This window comes from Bubalus bubalis, chromosome 21 (assembly GCF_019923935.1).
Source record: "Bubalus bubalis isolate 160015118507 breed Murrah chromosome 21, NDDB_SH_1, whole genome shotgun sequence".
NCBI classification, from domain to species: domain Eukaryota; kingdom Metazoa; phylum Chordata; class Mammalia; order Artiodactyla; family Bovidae; genus Bubalus; species Bubalus bubalis.
The window spans coordinates 25,940,492-25,960,926 of NC_059177.1; the positions used below are offsets into that span (position 1 = coordinate 25,940,492).

Sequence of the window (20,435 nt, forward strand, 5' to 3'; positions counted from 1 at the left end):
TAATAACAATATTAGGAATCATAAATTTTGGGGAATGGATTGTAATGAAATCAGCCTGTAAAAACTTTCTTAAATTATCTACCACAGTTAAACTCTATTTTACAACATTCTAATCATGATGACTTTTAAAAATATATAAATAAAATATATTTATAAAATATATAAGTAGTTTTCATCTGTTCTTAAGAGAGATTGTTCTATCATTATACTTAGCATGTGGACCTAAAAAAAGTAAAAAGAACACAACGGTAATAAGTAAAACATAAAGAATCCTCACCTCCCATTTGATAATCATTTCCTTGGGTTGAGAAGCTTGAACTCTTATGTTTTGTGGATTCTTGTCTGGAGCTGAAAAATTATAAATATTAAAATTACTTTTCCCCAGTGTATTATCTACAAATATATCATCCCTCTGCCCATAAAAAACAGATTTTTACATAACTTTGATTATATTTATTTACATCTGACCCAGTTTGAAAAAAGATTCACAGCACTTTTATATAATGATTTTAGAATATATATATTTCATATATTATATTTATACATATTATGAAATGATCACAATAGTTAGTTAACACATCTCACCTCACATAAAGCATCTTATTTATATATATATATATATATGCATATATAAGGAGTAAAATCATTCATGGAGTGATATAATTATTATTCATCAGAGAATAGAAGGTTTACTTTACCTGTCTTCATTTTAAACCTGCTCTTAAAATTCTAAACACACTATTTAAATATACATTTTAGTTTTAAATCTGCTTTACTTTTTCTTTTAGAATTACTGTTAGAAATGTGATATGAATGTTTGCCTCTTCATGAATAAAATTAAAGGTCATATATTAATATCAACAGCTAAGTTTTAGGGGCATCAAATAGGAAACAGCAGGTAATGTCCCCATGAAATATATTTGGATGAATCTATTATATACTCCTTGGAAGGAAAGTTATGACCACCTAGATAGCATTTTCAAAAGCAGAGACATTACTTTGCCAACAAAGGTCCATCTAGTCAAGGCTATGGTTTTTCCAGTGGTCATGTATGGATGTGAGAGTTGGACTGTGAAGAAGGCTGAGTGCCGAAGAATTGATGCTTTTGAGCTGCGGTGTTGGAGAAGACTCTTGAGAGTCCCTTGGACTGCAAGGAGATCCAACCGGTCCATTCTAAAGGAGATCGCCCTGGGATTTCTTTGGAAGGAATGATGCTAAGGCTGAAACTCCAGTACTTTGGCCACCTCATTCGAAGAGTTGACTCACTGGAAAAGCCTCTGATGTTGGGAGGGATTGGGGGCTGGAGGAGAAGGGGACAACAGAGGATGAGATGGCTGGATGGCATCACCAACTCGATGGACGTGAGTTTGAGTGAACTCTGGGAGTTGGTGATGGACAGGGAGGCCTGGCGTGCTGCAATTCATGGGGTCGCAAAGAGTCAGACACAACTGAGCGACTGAACTGAACTGAACTGATCTGATTTTATAAGAAGGGTTAAGTATGCAGTTTAGTGCCAAGATGAACTTATACTAAAATCATACAAGTACCTGATTATTATCTCTGCTTATATTTTCTCAATCCCCAAAGGGAATTATATCCTAGTATATTTATTTCAGACAGAGAGGGAAAAAATACCATGCTATGACATTGTTGATCATTTCCAATTCAGTAATACAAATTTCAGCACTATCAATATTTTGCTTTATTGGTTTATAATATAAGGCTCACATTTACAATATTATATTTTGAATTCTGTATATACTACAGCATGTTGGTTCTTGAGATTTTTTTTTTAAGCATCTTGAGATTTTAGGTAGATATTAGATATCTATTTAGCTATTGAGATACAAAAAATACACTAAATGCATAAAATGGCATTACATGCAGTAAAAATTGAATGCACTCTCTATAACATGTCAAAGAGTTTTACTTCAGAAAGTTGAAATGAGAAAAATAAAGAGAAAGTGGACTTTAATATACATTGAACTTTAGTTTACAACTAATTTATGGTATCTAATTTTAACATAATACTCAGCTATCAGAAATTGCTCAGAATAATGCTTGCTCATGTTCCTCAAACATTTATATATAACTTACAAGACTGATGTCCTTTGACTATTTTCTGTGTTGTTAGTTCTCTACTGGAGGCAATCTAAAATCCTATACCATGGCATCAATCCTTTTTTTTAAAAGATGTTCAAGGATGCGGCAAACTAAAATATTTTGTTCGAAACTTGAGGTGTGAGCGTCCATACCTGCTGGGGGTGTTTCATGATGGCCTGATGGGTGGCTAGGCTGGCTTCTCCCGACTTCATTCATGGCTATGACCCTGAACTGGTATCTCACATACGGAGCCAAAGACAGCATGACTGTTGTTTCCTTTCCTTGGACTCGAGTCAGTTCTTCCCACCTTCCAGGCTCCTCTTTGTTTCCTTCAAATTCTACAATATACTCTGGCAGTGGGAACACAAAAAACACATTAGAAGAGACCGAGAACGTTTAAGTTATACTAAGGTTTATATATAATATTAAATGTTTTAAAGGATGTTTTATGGATAATCCACTCATGCACCAATGGCTTTAATATTAATTTTAACTCTGGAGAACACAGCTAACCCAAGTCTTCCCTACCGCTGATATTGCTATTGTGGTCTTCTCCAGCCTCCCACGTCAGTCGAACACTTCTGTTCTGTCTTTCCGACAAGTGAAGGTTTTCTGGTGGATCTGGAACGTCTGATTAATAATGAAAAATAAAGGTAAGGAGATGGCAGATCATTGTCTTGTCAATCCCACTTCCTCACTCAGGCACCCTGCAATCTCCTGCTTCCCCTCCATGCCCCTGCCTCCACTCTGACCTGCCAAATCTCACCTGACCTTCTGGTTCTATTCCAAATGCAGGTTCATCCACATCTGTTCCCAACTGTAAGTATTACCTCCCTTTACTGTGACTAATACGGCTCATACACTTATTTATATGCTTGGTTCATCTCTTGTATGGGACTAAACAGATCTTCCAGAGTAGTAACCATACTTTATTATTCATCTTTACATCCCCAGTGCCTTGCACATAAATGTTTTGTGACTAAGTAAACAGTGTACTATCACTTAAATCATGCATGTAATTATCATATTAGAATCATAAACTTAGGTCCTATAAGTACAGGAAAATAAGAACATGAATTTAGGCTTTCTTTTCTACATGCTTTAGATTTTTCATTTATAACAATTAATTATCAGTATACCATCCTTATGGCAGAAAGGGAAGAGGAACTCAAAAGCCTCTTGATGGAAATGAAAGTGGAGAGTGAAAAAGTTGGCTTAAAGCTCAACATTCAGAAAACGAAGATCACGGCATCCGGTCCCATCACTTCATGGGAAATAGATGGGGAAACAGTGGAAACAGTGGCAGACTTTATTTTTCTGGGCTCCAAAATCACTACAGATGGTGACTGCAGCCATGAAATTAAAAGACGCTTACTCCTTGGAAGGAAAGTTATGACCAACCTAGATAGCATATTGAAAAGCAGAGACATTACTTTGCCAACAAAGGTCCGGCTAGTCAAGGCTATGGTTTTTCCTGTGGTCATGTATGGATGTGAGAGTTGGACTGTGAAGAAGGCTGAGCGCCGAAGAATTGATGCTTTTGAACTGTGGTGTTGGAGAAGACTCTTGAGAGTCCCTTGGACTGCAAGGAGATCCAACCAGTCCATTCTAAAGGAGATCAGCCCTGGGATTTCTTTGGAAGGAATGATGCTAAAGCTGAAACTCTAGTACTTTGGCCACCTCATGCGAAGAGTTGACTCAGTGGAAAAGGCTCTGATGCTGGGAGGGATTGGGGGCAGGAGGAGAAGGGGACGAGAGAGGATGAGATGGCTGGATGGCATCACTGACTCGATGGACGTGAGTCTGAGTGAACTCCGGGAGTTGGTGATGGACAGGGAGGCCTGGCGTGCTGCGATTCATGGGGCTGCAAAGAGTCGGACATGACTGAGCGACTGATGTGATCTGATCTGATATCATACCTGGAGTTCTAAAAAAGAGTAGGAAAGGGATTTATATTGGAAGAAGATATTGAGCTGATAAATGTTGTGACAGAGATTAGAAACCTGAGTAGGCAATGACAAATTTTAAGTGTGTTAAAGTACACGGAAATTTCTGGTACTTTAAATATAAAAGGAACAGTAAAAGGACACATTTTTTCAGAGGAGACAATCAAAGTCATATCTAATGACACCTTCTTAGGCGAGCTTTCTTCTCCAAGTGGGAAAAAACATCCACTATCCCTGTATTTAACACCTGTTGGGAATTTATACTGATAAACATTGTTTTCACTTCAGGAGACAGCATGTTTATTTTTAAAATGTGGTCCGTGACTACGTTCACACTATAGAATCCTAAATGATAATTTACTGTAGGAGCCCTACATAAGAATTTATTTCCTCCACAGGCTTCAGGATATTTGAACTCAGAGAATTTAAGCTTGTCTTCAGCACTTACTAAGTCTACTATTTCTCAAATTTCTTGAAACAACCAGTGCAGCCTGTTTTGTCTGACATTAAAATCTGCTCTTTCTGAGAATCACGTGGAACTACGATAGATAGACTGCAATTGAGACCTAAAAGAATGCTGCTCTTAAAGGATGCTTCTGGCAGGGCTTTTGAAAGTAACTTCTAATTGAAAAGGGTCAACCATATGCTTTAAAAAAACTACTTTCCAGGAAAAAGAGTCTTTTAGAAACTATACATGGATTTGACATTTGTTGCTCTCAGTTTTGGGGATATGCTTCTTAAAATTAGAGACTGACCTGAAAAAATAGGGTATAAACTCCAAGAAGTGGTAAGAGGATGCCCCCTATCTCATTAAATATTCATTATTTTATTTTCATTCTAAAAACATTTGGCAATTGCTTCATCAATAAATAGTACATATACTCATGCTATGCTATGCTAAGTCACTTCAGTCATGTCCGACTCTGTGCGACCCCATAGACGGCAGCCCACCAGGCTCCCCCGTCCCTGGGATTCTCCAGGCAAGAACACTGGAGTGGGTTGCCATTTCCTTCTCCAATGCATGAAAGTGAAAAGTGAAAGTGAAGTCACTTAGTCGTGTCCGACTCTTAGCAACCCCATGGATTGCAGCCTACCAGGCTCCTCCGTCCATGGGATCTTCCAGGCAAGAGTACTGGAATGGGGTGCAATTGCCTTCTCCGCATATACTCATAGTCACTATTTAAAATTATCAAACTTTTAATAGTTCTAGAAGATGGCAGCCTAATTAAAAGACTGACATATCAAATTTCACAAGAAAATTTACGTGGCATGTATCAGGTGGTAGGGAAGGCAGTCTCCTTGCCATTGCTCAAAATACTTGAGGCCAAAGCCCGTGGATCCTGACATTGACATTTAAAATTATACCTGGGACAAACTCCAGTCTACCTGAATTTTAACCATTTTATCTGGTGAATTACTTACTGGAATGATTACTAAGAACTGAACCTTTCTGCCTTTAGTTCCCTGAAGTAGCTGAAATACATCTCCTAAAAAGGTTTCTTTTGAACCAAGTCCATACCACCTATCATCTGATAAAAACCTATCATCGGTAAAAACCGAACATTTTGGGGTATTTTTAAGTCGTTTCACTTGAAACATGGTGGTCATTTATCTTACTTGAAATACAGTGGTCATTGGCTTCACTAGTAAAGATCCAGCCTCTTTACTCATTTTCCACCAGCCTACCTCAAGAGGGACTGAATTCTTTCCTCTCGTTCTGTACCCATGGGAGGCAACCTCCCTGTGAGTCCAGTGACCAGAGTGCTAAGGATACAAATGCCTGTTAATAGTAAGGATTTATCTAGACACATGGTTAAGGCATTTAAGATACTTCCCTGGTGGCTTAAGACACTAAAAAACCTGCCTGCAATGCAGGAGATGTGGGTTTGACCCCTGGGTCAGGAAGATTCCCTGGAGAACAGAATGGCAACCCACTCCAGTATTCTTGCCTGGAGAATCCCGTGGACAGAGGACCCTGGCGGCTACAGCCTATGGGGTCACAAAGAGTTGGACATGACTGAGTGATTAACACTTTCTCTCTCCAAACCACTTTTAAGGACTGTCAGCAAGCTAAAGGAAAACTAAGGGCTACCCACTGAAATACAGTAATAAGAGAAAACCAAAAATGTCTTTGTCAGGCTCCCAGCAAAAAGTAAACAGTTCACACAACTTAAGGTGATTCAATGAGTTTGTAATAAAGACTCAAAAGATATGAGCAGAATATCTGGGGTGAGGGGTGGGGAGTGGGGCGCGGGCAGTTACTATAATTCCATCTGGGAGAGCTGTGTGGACAAAGCCTCTCTGAGAGCATAGATGACTCTGGCAGAGGCACACAGCCGGCCTGCAGGGAGGCAGCATCCGGAGAACACAACCTCCACCCACCGCCTCTCCTGCCATGGCTCGCCACTGGCCGAAGCAAACGAAAGCTTTAGGGTAAGCGGTTTATCGATGCCCACCGTTATCCAGATTCAGAGAGCAGGTGAGACCGAATCCAGAAGGGAAACTAGGAGAGCTATCCAACAGTCTACAAGCTGTAAACATGGATGACTGCAAGCATAATTGCATTGATTATGCCAAAGGGGCATGCACATTACTTTCTAATTAGAATTATTATTTAAAAAAAAAAAATCAGAAGCCTTTCTCTGCATAAGAGCCTTTCAAGTCCCTCCCTCTCCTTCCAAATGGGGCCCTGGGAATTGAGCTCGGTCCGGCCTCTGGATTAGATCAGGACCACTGTTTAATCACCACTGGACCCCACCCTCACCTCTCCACACTAGCCCACCTCTACCCTCAGCCACATTTCTCTGTGTATAGCTCAAGGGTCCTGGGAACTCAAGCGTACTTCAGTTTTCTTTCCGCTGATAGCATCACCTACCTCCCACTGCTTCTGGCAACATTACCCAAGCAGAAAAAAGAAATTAAGCATTAATTAACTTCTTTAGAATAAGAAGAGGTAAAACCATTTGAAAGTAGGGTAACTAATTGAAAATTTTAAACTAACAAACATGCACAGGCTTAAATAATCATTGGCTTAATTGCCAAGAACAGTGGAATTTAATCAGTAATAGAGGGAAAAAAAAGGACAAAGATTTCTCTACTAGTTAGTGCACTTACCAAGGACAGTTACTTGCGTCATATCAGCAATGCTATCCAGAGCGGTGTGAGCAGAACATGAGTATATACCTTCATCTTCCATGGTGACATTAGATATTGTCAGATTAGCTCCATCAATAATTATCCTACCAGGAAAAAAGTGAGGCTGTGATGAGGATGAAAATAATAGAAAAGAAATGTAATCCTGTCAAAAATAAATATTCCCAAGGAAAATATTTCAAGGAAGAATTCTTTGTTTAGCCTGTCACATAATGCATTTTATTGGAGAATTCAATAGTTGAAAACTGAGGAAAAAATATTATTAAAACGCACAAAAACATTAAAACACACAAGTCATGAAAGGGATCAGGTTTGTTTGTTTTTAACTTATGAAATCCAACCATCTGTGATTCATGGGTCAGTGATGAAACTGTCTTGCCTGGTATGTCTAAAGACTGTACAATAATTAGGATACATTTGAATAATTCTTAATACACATTTGGGAAACCACCTACACAGGATCAACTAGGGTGCTTCTTACAAAGATGGATTCCTGAATCACACCTCAGTTCTACAGAGACAGGATATCTCAGTTGAAGTGCGGTAATCTGTCTTTGACAACCTTCTCCATCCTTCCAACCTCCCACATAGAATGTGCATTAAGATCTGATACAAATTAAACTGTGACTCATTTGAACACTAGATGGCAGAGTAGGACTTCTTTTTGGAAATTATTTGATGCTTTATTATTTGCCAATTTTTAATTGAGTTTACATGATTTTTTACATAAATTATATCTTTTATTCTATGCCTATATATTATTAGCCTAATTATTCAAGTGATTTTTAAAAAATAAAGTTCCATTAAATTTGAGATATGTTCACAGCAGTTTGTTATTTGATTGAAATAAACAATGTCTTCCTTGTGGAGAAGGAGAAAAAAATCTTACATAATTTTTTTTTAATATAAAACATATAAACTGTTAAAAATTCTGAGTTAAAAGAAGCCACCAAAAAGTGTAGTAAAGTTAAATACGGTTCTTCCCTTTGATGATAGACAAAGTCAGCCCCTTAGTTTTATGCCAATAACTGAACGATTTGCCAACTGATACTACCTTTTATTGCTAGTCAAGAAACTCACTATAATTCTAATGAAGAAGCTTTGACATAAATCAGTTTCTCAGTTCATGTTAGCTCTGTGTCCATTTGGTACAAATATCAGAATATTACATACACTTATCAAGATTGCCGGGAGAAATATCAATAACCTCAGATATGCAGATGACACCACCCTTATGGCAGAAAGTGAAGAGGAACTAAAAAGCCTCCTGATGAAAGTGAAAGAGGAGAGTGAAAAAGTTGGTTAAAGCTCAACATTCAGAAAACAAAGATCATGGCATCCGGTCCCATCACTTCATGGGAAATAGATGAGGAAACAGTGGAGAGAGTATCAGACTTTATTTTTTTGGGCTCCAAAATCACTGCAGATGGTGACTGCAGCCATGAAATTAAAAGACGCTTACTCCTTGGAAGGAAAGTTATGACCAACCTAGATAGCATATTCAAAAGCAGAGACATTACTTTACCAACAAAGGTCTGTCTAGTCAAGGCTATGGTTTTTCCAGTGGTCATGTATGGATGTGAGAGTTGGACTGTGAAGAAGGCTGAGCTCCGAAGAATTGATGCTTTTGAACTGTGGTGTTGGAGAAGACTCTTGAGAGTCCCTTGGACTGCAAGGAGATCCAACCAGTCCATTCTGAAGGAGATCAGCCCTGGGATTTCTTTGGAGGGAATGATGCTAAAGCTGAAACTCCAGTACTTTGGCCACCTCATGCGAAGAATTGACTCATTGGAAAAGACTCTGATGCTAGGAGGGATTGGGGGCAGGAGAAGGGGATGACAGAGGATGAGATGGCTGGATGGCATCACTGACTCGATGGATGTGAGTTTGAGTGAACTCAGGGAGTTGGTGATGGACAGGGAGGCCTGGTGTACTGTGATTCATGGGGTCGCGAAGAGTCGGACACGACTGAGCGACTGAACTGAACAACCTTGAAAAGTTTACCTGCTTAGATGAAGAAATATGATTTAAAAACCTCTTCAGGAGGGCTGTTTGAGCCCTGCACATCCACGAGGGCCCAGAGAAGCTGAAATATAGCCTATGATCTTCTTGCCAGGATTTATCCCCTGGTGCACGGCTGCTTCAGGCCAGGAAGAAAGGGCAACTTTTCTGTAATGCTCTGTGTTTTAAGAACTCAGAAATGTGCCTCTTTTTAATCAAGGTAGAATGATCCACTGGTTCTTGAAATGTGGTAGCTATGATGTACCAAGGGAAGTTATTAAAATTCCATGCATTGGCCTCAGTCCAGGTTCTGAATCAGAACTAGGAACAGGGCAAGGGCCCCTGCATTTGAACAAGGTAACTAGGCACTTCTCGCTCACATCAATATTTGACTATTTGTGTTAGCAAGGATGAACTCTGCTGTGCAGAAATAAGAAATAGCTCCAATTTCTCAGTGCATAAGAACACAACCCTTTAGGTCTCTCTTATATTATGTTTCCATCAGAGGTCAACTGTATTCTACTTGAAGAAGTCCTTTCATTACATTTGTTAAGCATATTATACATTTAAAATATGGATTCTACTCTACTTATAGAACCTGCTCTCTGGTTGCATCTTCATTTCTGTCCCTCCTAGTCTTTCCCCCTGTTTTTACCTGTTTAATTATCTTCCTTGAGAACCCTGCCATCACCTGCAATGTCTCACCTCCCTCATCTGAAACATCTAGCTTGCTAGGCCCCAACCCATGTTAACCTCCACTGTTTTCTTGCTCCATTCTGTCTGTGTAACAGCCAAACTTCACTCCAGACAACATGACAACATGGTTCTCTCTTTGGGGACCTATGTTTGAGGCTCCAAGTATGACTGTGTAATCCTGAACAAAGCTTGGAGCCTAATTCATGTTATCTAAGAAATGGGCATAACAATATTTTCTTTCTCTTCAGGAGAAGTAAATGAGGGAAAAACACACAAAATGATTGGTGTACAGAGCCTGGCTTAGTATGTGCTCAGAGAGTGTTACTAATAATATTAATCAAATTGATTCAATTCATTGTTGGTTCATAACTCATCACATTTCTTAATGTCCCCAACTCCCCATTCCTTCTGCCTTTCTGCTTGAACAAACTACCTTAGTTCTTCATTTCTTAGGAAGGGGCCATTCTATCCTTATAACTGCCGCCTAATTTAATGCCTTATAGCTCTGGATCCGTATCTTCCACCCCTGAGTTCTACCCCATTCATTTGCTGTGATTTTTGAGGGGGAAAAGCACCCCTTCCATGATGCCAAGATAAAGCCTTCCCACTTGTGCTCCTGACACCTGTTCCCTCTCATCCTCCTGTTCACAGACATATATACACATCCCAAACCCCACTGTGATCTCCCCTGCAGGACAGTCCTTCACTCTGTTGTCATAATAGTCCGCATTACATTTGTTAAGCACAATCGAAATTTTACAAATGGTTTGATGTCATTTTCCATTTCATTTTTCGATGTTAACAACATTGTATTGTCTAGAGCCTCCTGCAGGATAGAAATCCACAGAAAATCCCTTGAGATCATTCCAGCCTTCCTAATAGGTTTGCTGTGAGGATAATCAACAGAAAGCAAGGATGAGAGGCACTAAAATAACATAAGGCATCCGGCAGGTATAAAGGCCCAGGGTGGCAGTTTTCAACACTCAGCACACCCCTGTAGGTGACAGGAGACAGGAAGGAAGAGAAGCAGGTATTTTCACTTCTTTTTTCCCCCTCTATGCGCCTGTGGATCAGAAATTTAACCACTTTCTAGGTAAAAAGCTCTGGCTTCCAGCCTAGTGACGAAAAGGCACCCCAGCAGAAGGTGAGACAGAGGAGCCTACTAATGGTTCTACAGAAATTTAGCGGACACCCGTGATCTCAACTTCCTGCTAAAATTTAACGCCTGCTCCTGGCTCCAGTCAAGACTAGCCAGCAACAGTCACTCCCAGCCCTTCCCACCCCAGATATCCCTTCTATGTTAAGGTTATTGTCCTTCCCCCTACCCATATTTAAATAAAACTAGAATATCTGCATTACTTAGGTGACCAGATAGCCAGAGCCAGCATCCTGTAGAAGCTGTAAAACTGAGTCACGGAAAGAGGCTGTTTCGAATGTCTGGATTCAGGGCCTAAATATGCAGGTAACATCACCAAGAAGCCGTGAGTCTGATTTCCTTCTCAGCTATAATCCAGAGATTATATGGAGGATCCCAGATAACTAGACCGTAGTGAAAACAGAGGGGGAATCTGGGGATATCTGAGCAGCTGATGAATCGACTGACACCTAACCAAAGGCTGAAGATCTCTGCTGCAATGTGTAGCCTTTAAGGTATCATTGCTATTCTCCTTTTATTCCCCTGACAACTGGTTGCGGTATGTATGCTGTCTTTCCACAAACATTACATTTACAGAAGAGCTGCAATAGAATAAATTAAGTACCTAGGCTAAGACCAATCAATACCTTTAGAGAGAGGTGGCACACACACTCACAAATACCAAAAGAGAACAACCAGGTAACAGGAGACACGAGTACTCGGGAAATGAGTAGAATGAATCATCACAGCTAAATTGGACTGAGAAGTGAGTATAGTCTAGTACTTGGTGTTAATGCACAATAATCCTATGATGAACTCACCCTGAAAAACTTTTTTGAACTAAACTATGTTATAGATTATAAAACTAAGGCACAGAAAAGTTAGGCAACCCAGAGAAAAGCATAATTCCAAAAGATATTCCATGAACCCCAATGTTCACTGCAGCACTATTAACAACAGCTAGGACATGGAAGCAAGCTTACTGTTCACCGACAGAGGAATGGATGCAGAAAATGTGCCACATATTCACAGTGGAATAAACTCAGCCATAAATAGGAATGAAACAGTGCTATTTGCAGAGATGTGGATGAACCTAGAGACTCTCATACAGAGTCAAGTAATCAGAAATACTAACACATATATGTGGAATATAGAAAAACTTGGTATAGATGAACCTATTTGCAAAACAGAAATAGAGACAGGTGTAGAGAACAAATGTATGGATACAAAGGTGGCATGGTGGTGGGATGAACTGGGGAATTGGGGCCAATGTGTATACAGTACTATGTGTAAAACAGATAACTAATGAGAACCTGCTGTGCAGCACCAGGAACTCTACTTACTGCTCTGTGGTGACCTAATGGGAAGGAAATAAAAAATAAAAATGGGATATATGTAATTGGATGGCTGATTCGCTTTGCTGTATAGCAGAAAATAACGCTGTAGAAATTTTCCTTCAATAAAAATTTTAAAAATACAGAAAAAGTTAGGCACTTTGTCTAAGGTCACAAACCCAGTAAGTGACAACGCTGGGATTCCAAGCCAGGCCTCTGGGCTCCAGAGCCCACGCTCTTAATAATGACAGTTCCACCACCTCATGTAGAAAAGCAAGTCCTGTCTAAGGATCTTCAGATTTAGACATTCAGAATGATGGATAACAAAATAAGCCTGCAGGTGAGACTTGGATCAAACATGGTCACTGTTTAATACCTAACTCAGCAACAATGCAAAAGAAAGGAGAATTATCCTCTGCTTTCAAAAGACAGCATATGTATTCAGTAAATAATATTTTCTTTGATGTACTTAATAATGTTTAGAACTAGTCAGCATCTATTCATACATTAGTCTATATTCTCTTCTCTATTTGTATATATTCTCTACAAAGAAAGTGGACGGCTCAAAAATGTACTTGTCCATACTTAACTAATGGGAAGGGTTCAAGATATGATTTAGGTTCTGCCCATGCGATAGACTCCTGTGAGACTGGGAGGGAGAAGGGACAGGACACCAGCTCCTCCCCTGGGGCCGTGTGAGCCACTCTGTTGTGTCCGACTCTTTTCGACCCCATGGATTGCAGTCCATCAGACTCCTCTGTCCATGGGATTCTCCAGGCAAGAATACTGGAGTGGGTTGCCAGTCCCTTCTCAGGGGAATCTTCCTGACCCAGGGATCGAACCCAGGTCTCCTGCGTCGCAGGCAGATTCTTTGCTGTCTGAGCTACCAGAGCCCTGTGAGCAGACAGCGACTCTGGCACATGTCAGAACTGTCGGTGTTGGAGTCACCAGGAGCGCCAGTGGGCTGAGGGGGCAGTGGAGGTAGCGGCAGTATCAGCATGTGAACTGCAGCTGCAGGACCACACCGCTGAGAATCAAAGGCTCAGGAAGCAGCGCCCTTAGGCCTAACTCCTCCAGTCTGGCCATGGCTTGGTGAGCACCCAAGCCCGTGTACAAGTATTCCTCAAATAACAGGAATACTTGTTTCCTGCCCTTACAGAATGGTACACATTATATGAAAATGAAGTCGCTCAGTCATGTGCGACTCCTTGCAACCCCATGGACTGTAGCCTACCAGGCTCCTCCATTCATGGGATTTTCCAGGCAAGAACACTGGAGTGGGTTGCCATTTCCCTCTCCAGATCTTCCAGACCCAGGGATTGAACCCAGGTCTCCCACAGTGTAGACAGATGCTTTACCGTCTGAGCCACCAGGGAATCTCTTATATGAAAAACAGCTAGCAAAAATGAAAAGACCAATGATTGAGGGCAAAGTGAAAGAAGTACATTATATGACCTTTTAAATACTGCCTTAAAGACTGAAATGCAATAATCAGTTTTTATATCAATGCAGTGTAAATTCTTTTACCACTAATTTTCTTTAAAACTCAAGGTTTAATCCCAAGCCAATATCATGAGATACGGTAATGGTTTACCTACCTGCCATCCTCGGTGCCGTTAATCTCAAAGGCTTCTCCATCTTTACTCCAGGACAACTTCAAACTGTATTTCAGATGTGAGTCACAGTTGCTCTCACAGTGTAATTCCAGTGTATGTGATCTGGGGACCCGAGGATTCTTGGGAGAAACTCTAAGGCTTGTAGCATCTGTTTTTATAAAACAAAGATACCAGTCAGAAGTACAGAAGAGCTTACTTTATTGTCAAAGTGAAAGTAAAAGTCGATCACAGTCATGTCTGACTCTTTGCAACCCCATGGACTATACAGTCCATGGAATTCTCCAGGCCAGAATACTGGAGTGGGTAGCCTTTCCCTTCTCCAGGGGATCTTCCCAACCCAGGGATCGAACCCAGGTCTCCCACATTGTAGGCAGATTCTTCACCAGGTGAGCCACAAGGGAAGCCCAAGAAAACTGGAGTGGGTAGCCTCTCCCTTCTCCAGGGATCTTCCTGACCCAGGAATTGAACCAGGGTCTCCTGTATTGCAGGGGGATTCTTTACCAACTGAACTCTCAGTGAACACTTAAGTTATCAACAAGTTGGCAGCGGTGGGATTATTGTCAAGTGCCTGTCATTTAATCAACCAAAATGGTCAACAATTACTGTCAAACCTTCAAGCACTGTTTATCACACTGTCATTTCTTAACATCACATGTTATTACTAATTTTGTTCCATCCTGGCCAGGGCACCTCGGTGGAAGTATTAATTAATAGCACTATCCCTTTCTACTTCCTAGACAAAGGGAATAAGAAGAAAGCAAAGAAGCAAATGCATCCAGATGTTGAAAATAATACAAATTCTCCTTCTAGTGATCTGGATATGTGATAAAAATACTATAAATAAAAGAAGAAAATCAAATAATTTCCTATTATCATCCTTATTATTAGCTCAAACCTGAGGTTAAATGGTGCAGCCTATGCACAGATGAACTAATTACATGAAGGTGTGGAATGTGAACATAAGCCCCATGAAGGCAGAGGCTGTGTCTAATTTGTTACTACATTCAAGTGTTCACAGAATCCAGAAGGGAGCCTGTATACAGTAGGTACTCAATACGTATTTGTGCATGAGTTACAGTGAGTCACATTTTGAAAATAAACTAGTAATATCAATACCATAAAGCTCAAACATTGGTACCATGGCTATATTGAAAAATGTTTTATTATAATTGTTTCAAACATATAATCCTTACTCCTGAGGACCATAATAAGACAGATATATTTTACCAGAATGTGGTACTTGCTAAGCTTCTCAGAAGCTGACTTCCAATTTCACTATCATGCCCTAGTATTTGCTATATATATGTTACTCAAAAAGCTGATTAAATCATTATTAGAGAAATACAATTCAAAATCACAATGAGGTATCATCTCATGCTGGTCAGGATGGCCACCATCAAAAAGTCTACAAACCATAAATGCTGGGGAGGGTGTGGAGAAAAGGGAACCCTCTTACACTGTAGGTGGGAATGCAAACTGGTACAGCCACTATGGAGAACAGTGTGGAGATTCCTTTAAAAAAGGGAAATTGAACTGACATATGACCCAGCAATCCAATGCTGGGCATACACACCAAGGAAACCAGAATTGAAAGAGACACATGTACCCCAATGTTCATTGCAGCACCATTTACAATAGCTAGGACATGGAAGCAACCTAGATGTCCATCAGCAGACGAATGGATAAGGAAGCTATACATATACACAATGCAATCTTATAATGAGGTGGATGAAACTGGAGTCTATTATACAGAGTGAAGTAAGTCAGAAAGAGAAACAATACAGTATATTAACACATATATATGGAATTTAGAAAGATGGTAACATGATCCCATATGCAAGGCATCAAGAGAGACAAAGATGTGAAGAACAGACTTTTGGACTATGTGGGAGAAGATGAAGGTGGGATGAATTGAGAATAGGAGAAAAAAAACCCCTCATGCTTTTAATCACTCTGCTGTATAGCCTCTTAATCAACTCCATTCCTGACATTCTTTTTTCATTTGTAACAATTACGCCCTTAATGTGGTGTATTACACTGACTGACTTGCTTATATTGAAGAATTGTCTGTCCCTGGGATAAAGCCCACTTTATGAAGATGCTTTTAAATTGTTGTTGGGTTAAAAAAAATATGCCCTTAACTCTCAGGGATATGGTTCCTATATACCTCTTACATATACAATGGACGTTAGAGCAGATAAAAAGTTTATGAACTTGGCCTTCTCTCTGGCTACTAGCAGTTTCAAGGTCCACTTTGGGCCAAGCACTGTGTTGGGCAGTAGGGAGGTCAAGGTTTATTTGGATTCCAGACTTCACTCTCATTACCTTTCACCTGGCAGAGCTGCTCAACTTTGATTCATGTTGGTTTTATAATGTATAAAGGGCTCCCCAGGTTCAGTGGTAAAGAATCTGCCTGCAATGCAGGAGATATAGGTTTGATCAGTCAGTTGGGAAGATCTCCTGGAGGAGGAAATGGTTACCCACTCCTGTATCCTTGCTTGGGAAATCCCATGGACAGAGGACCCGGGCAGGCTACAGTCCATGGGATTGCAAAAGAATTGGACACAACTTAGTGACTAAACAACAACAACAAATAAAGTATAAAAAGAATCATCTTATATCCTGCAACTTTACTATAGTCATTGATTAGTTCTAGTAATTTTCTGGTGGAGTCTTTAGGGTTAACAGAAAGAGAAATTAAGGAAACAATTCCATTCACCATTGCAATGGAAAGAATAAAATACTTAGGAATATATCTACCTAAAGAAACTAAAGACCTATATATAGAAAACTATAAAACACTGGTGAAAGAAATCAAAGAGGACACTAACAGATGGAGAAATATACCATGTTCATGGATTGGAAGAATCAATATAGTGAAAATGAGTATACTACCCAAAGCAATCTATAGATTCAATGCAATCCCTATCAAGCTACCAACAGTATTCTTCACAGAGCTAGAACAAATAATTTCACAATTTGTATGGAAATACAAAAAACCTCGAATAGCCAAAGCGATCTTGAGGAAGAAGAATGGAACTGGAGGAATCAACCTACCTGACTTCAGGCTCTACTACAAAGCCACAGTTATCAAGACAGTATGGTACTGGCACAAAGACAGAAATATAGATCAATGGAACAAAATAGAAAGCCCAGAGATAAATCCACGCACATATGGACACCTTATCTTTGACAGAGGAGGCAAGAATATACAATGGAGAAAAGACAATCTCTTTAACAAGTAGTGCTGGGAAAACTGGTCAACCACTGGTAAAAGAATGAAACTAGAACACTTTCTAACACCATACACAAAAATAAACTCAAAATGGATTAAAGGTCTAAATGTAAGACCAGAAACTATAAAACTCCTAGAGGAGAACATAGGCAAAACACTCTCTGACATACATCACAGCAGGATCCTCTATGACCCACCTCCCAGAATATTGGAAATAAAAGCAAAAATAAACAAATGGGACCTAATTAACCTTAAAAGCTTCTGCACATCAAAGGAAACTATTAGCAAGGTGAAAAGACAGCCTTCAGAATGGGAGAAAATAATAGCAAATGAAGCAACTGACAAACAACTAATCTCAAAAATATACAAGCAACTCCTACAGCTCAACTCCAGAAAAATAAATGACCCAATCCAAAAATGGGCCAAAGAACTAAATAGACATTTCTCCAAAGAAGACATACAGATGGCTAACAAACACATGAAAAAATGCTCAACATCACTCATTATCAGAGAAATGCAAATCAAAACCACTATGAGGTACCATTTCATGCCAGTCAGAATGGCTGCGATCCAAAAGTCTACAAGTAATAAATGCTGGAGAGGGTGTGGAGAAAAGGGAACCCTCTTACACTGTTGGTGGGAATGCAAACTAGTACAGCCACTATGGAGAACAGTGTGGAGATTCCTTAAAAAACTGGAAATAGAACTGCCTTATGATCCAGCAATCCCACTGCTGGGCATACACACTGAGGAAACCAGAAGGGAAAGAGACACGTGTACCCCAATGTTCATCGCAGCACTGTTTATAATAGCCAGGACATGGAAGCAACCTAGATGTCCATCAGCAGATGAATGGATAAGAAAGCTATGGTACATATACACAATGGAGTATTAAAAAGAATACATTTGAATCAGTTCTAATGAGGTGGATGAAACTGGAGCCTATTATACAGAGTGAAGTAAGCCAGAAAGAAAAACACCGATACAGTATACTAATGCACATATATGGAATTTAGAAAGATGGTAACAATAACCCTGTGTACGAGACAGCAAAAGAGACACTGATGTATAGAACAGTCTTATGGACTCTGTGGGAGAGGGAGAGGGTGGGAAGATTTGGGAGAATGGCATTGAAACATGTAAAATATCATGTATGAAACGAGTTGCCAGTCCAGGTTTGATGCACGATACTGGATGCTTGGGGCTGATGCACTGGGACGACCCAGAGGGATGGTATGGGGAGGGAGGAGGGAGGAGGGTTCAGGGTGGGGCACACATGTATACCTGTGGCGGATTCATTTTGATATTTGGCAAAACTAATACAATTATGTAAAGTTTAAAAATAAAATAAAATTAAAAAAAACTAATACAATTATGTAAAGTTTAAAAATAAAATAAAATTTTAAAAAAATATCTAAAAAAAAAGAATCATCTTCATTGACATTACCAGAGTATTTTAAAAATTACATGTATCATTTGAAAATGCAGAGAGACACCCAATGTAAGTTGACATCACAGAATATTAATGTTCCTTAAAAATATAGTCCATGGGGTTGGCAGATTGGGTAATTTTGGGTACAGAAAAAAAAATACAAGGAAAGAATAAAAGAATATAAGATACGGATGGACCGAGAGTGTCATACTAAGTGAAACCACTCAGACAGAGAAGGAGAAGTATCGTGTAAAAACAAATGACACAAAGGAACTTACAAAACAGAAACAGATTCACAGACTTAGAGAATGAGTCTATGGCTGCCAGCGGGAAGGATGGGGGCATAGTTATAGAATTTGGGGTGGACATGTACACACTGCTATATTTAAAACGGGTAATCAACAAGGACCGACTGTATAGCACAGGGAACTCTGCTTAGTGTTATATGGCAGTCTAGATGGGAGGGAATTTGGAGGAGAATGGATACATGTATATGTATGGCTTACTCCCTCCACTATTCATCTTAAATTATAACAACATTGTTTGTTAATTGGCTATAATAAATAGAAAACAAAATACAAAATGAAAAGGTAAGAAAATATAAGACAGCAAAGAAGCAAAGACAGAATAAGAAAAGGAAAGGAGTGTGTGTGTGAGAGAGAGAGAAAAATGCTAAGGTAACACTTAACACAGGTGATTACACGAATTGCACCCTGTCACCTAAGTAGAGTTGGTAGCTGGTCATGACAGTGAGCTGCCACAAGAAACACAAGCCCTCCCTACATTTACTACACACACGTATGTGCGAGCTCAGTCGTGTCTGACTCTTCGTGACCCCATGGATTGTAGCCTGCCAGGTTCCTCTGTCCATGGAATTCTCCAGCCAAGAATACTGTAGTGGTTTGCCATTTCCACCTCCAGGGGATCTTCCCAACTCAGGGATCAAACCCACGTCTCCTGTATCTCCTCCACTGGCAGCAGATTCTTTACCATTGAGCCACTGTTCTCCTGTTTTCCAGGAAAGGGTTCTCTGAGCAATTTTAAAATCAAAATATTGATGATGCCTGTGGGTCTGGGTTCCAATTAGCCTGAGTCTAGGTGCAGAGATGCTCCTCTTTGGGACACTGATATATTTTGGCACATACTTTTGTGAGCACTTAGAAATAAAATAGGCTGCTTGGACAAGAGAAAAAACACAAAGCTGTTTATGATTTAAAACCAGGATGAAAACCTTTGCCATTCTGTCATGCCCTGCTGCTGCTGCTAAGTCGCTTCAGTCGTGTCCGACTCTGTGCGACCCCATAGATGGCAGCCCACCAGGCTCCCCCGTCCCTGGGATTCTCCAGGCAGGAACACTGGAGTGGGTTGCCATTTCCTTCTCCAATGCATGAAAGTGAAAAGTGAAAGTGAAGTCGCTCAGTCATGTCCAACTCTCAGCGACCCCATGGACCACAGCCTACCAGGCTCCCCTGTCCATGGGATTTTCCAGGCAAGAGTACTAGAGTGGGGTGCCATTGCCTTCTCCTGTCATGCCCTAGTCTTTACAAAACAGATCCCTTATGAATTTATTTGTGAAATTTTTAGTTCTAAGAGTTGAATACTGATGACATTTCATTGAGTTGGTTATTGAAAAAAAACAGTTACAGAAATATACCAAAATAGTGGATTTTAAAGTGTTGCTGGTCATCCATCACCAAGAACACCTAGCTCTCTCTTATAATTGTATAAAGCTATGGACACATCACTGACATAGCCTCTAATTCTTGTGATGGTCTTTTAGATGA

At 39.9% G+C, this 20,435-nt stretch overlaps 1 protein-coding gene across 10 annotated transcripts in view; it reads right to left on the minus strand.

The window, feature by feature from the left end:
* CHL1 (cell adhesion molecule L1 like) overlaps positions 1 to 20,435 on the minus strand; it is a 352,993-nt gene that overhangs the window by 27,178 nt on the left and 305,380 nt on the right. For all 10 annotated transcript variants that reach the window (XM_044934072.2, XM_006075573.4, XM_044934075.2 and 7 more), the window contains 5 exons: positions 13,967 to 14,132; positions 7,164 to 7,288; positions 2,632 to 2,733; positions 2,256 to 2,453; positions 278 to 348 (listed from right to left, as the gene is read on the minus strand). In XM_044934072.2, the coding sequence (XP_044790007.2) occupies positions 278 to 348; positions 2,256 to 2,453; positions 2,632 to 2,733; positions 7,164 to 7,288; positions 13,967 to 14,132 (662 nt within the window). The remainder of the gene's footprint in view (positions 1 to 277; positions 349 to 2,255; positions 2,454 to 2,631; positions 2,734 to 7,163; positions 7,289 to 13,966; positions 14,133 to 20,435) is intronic.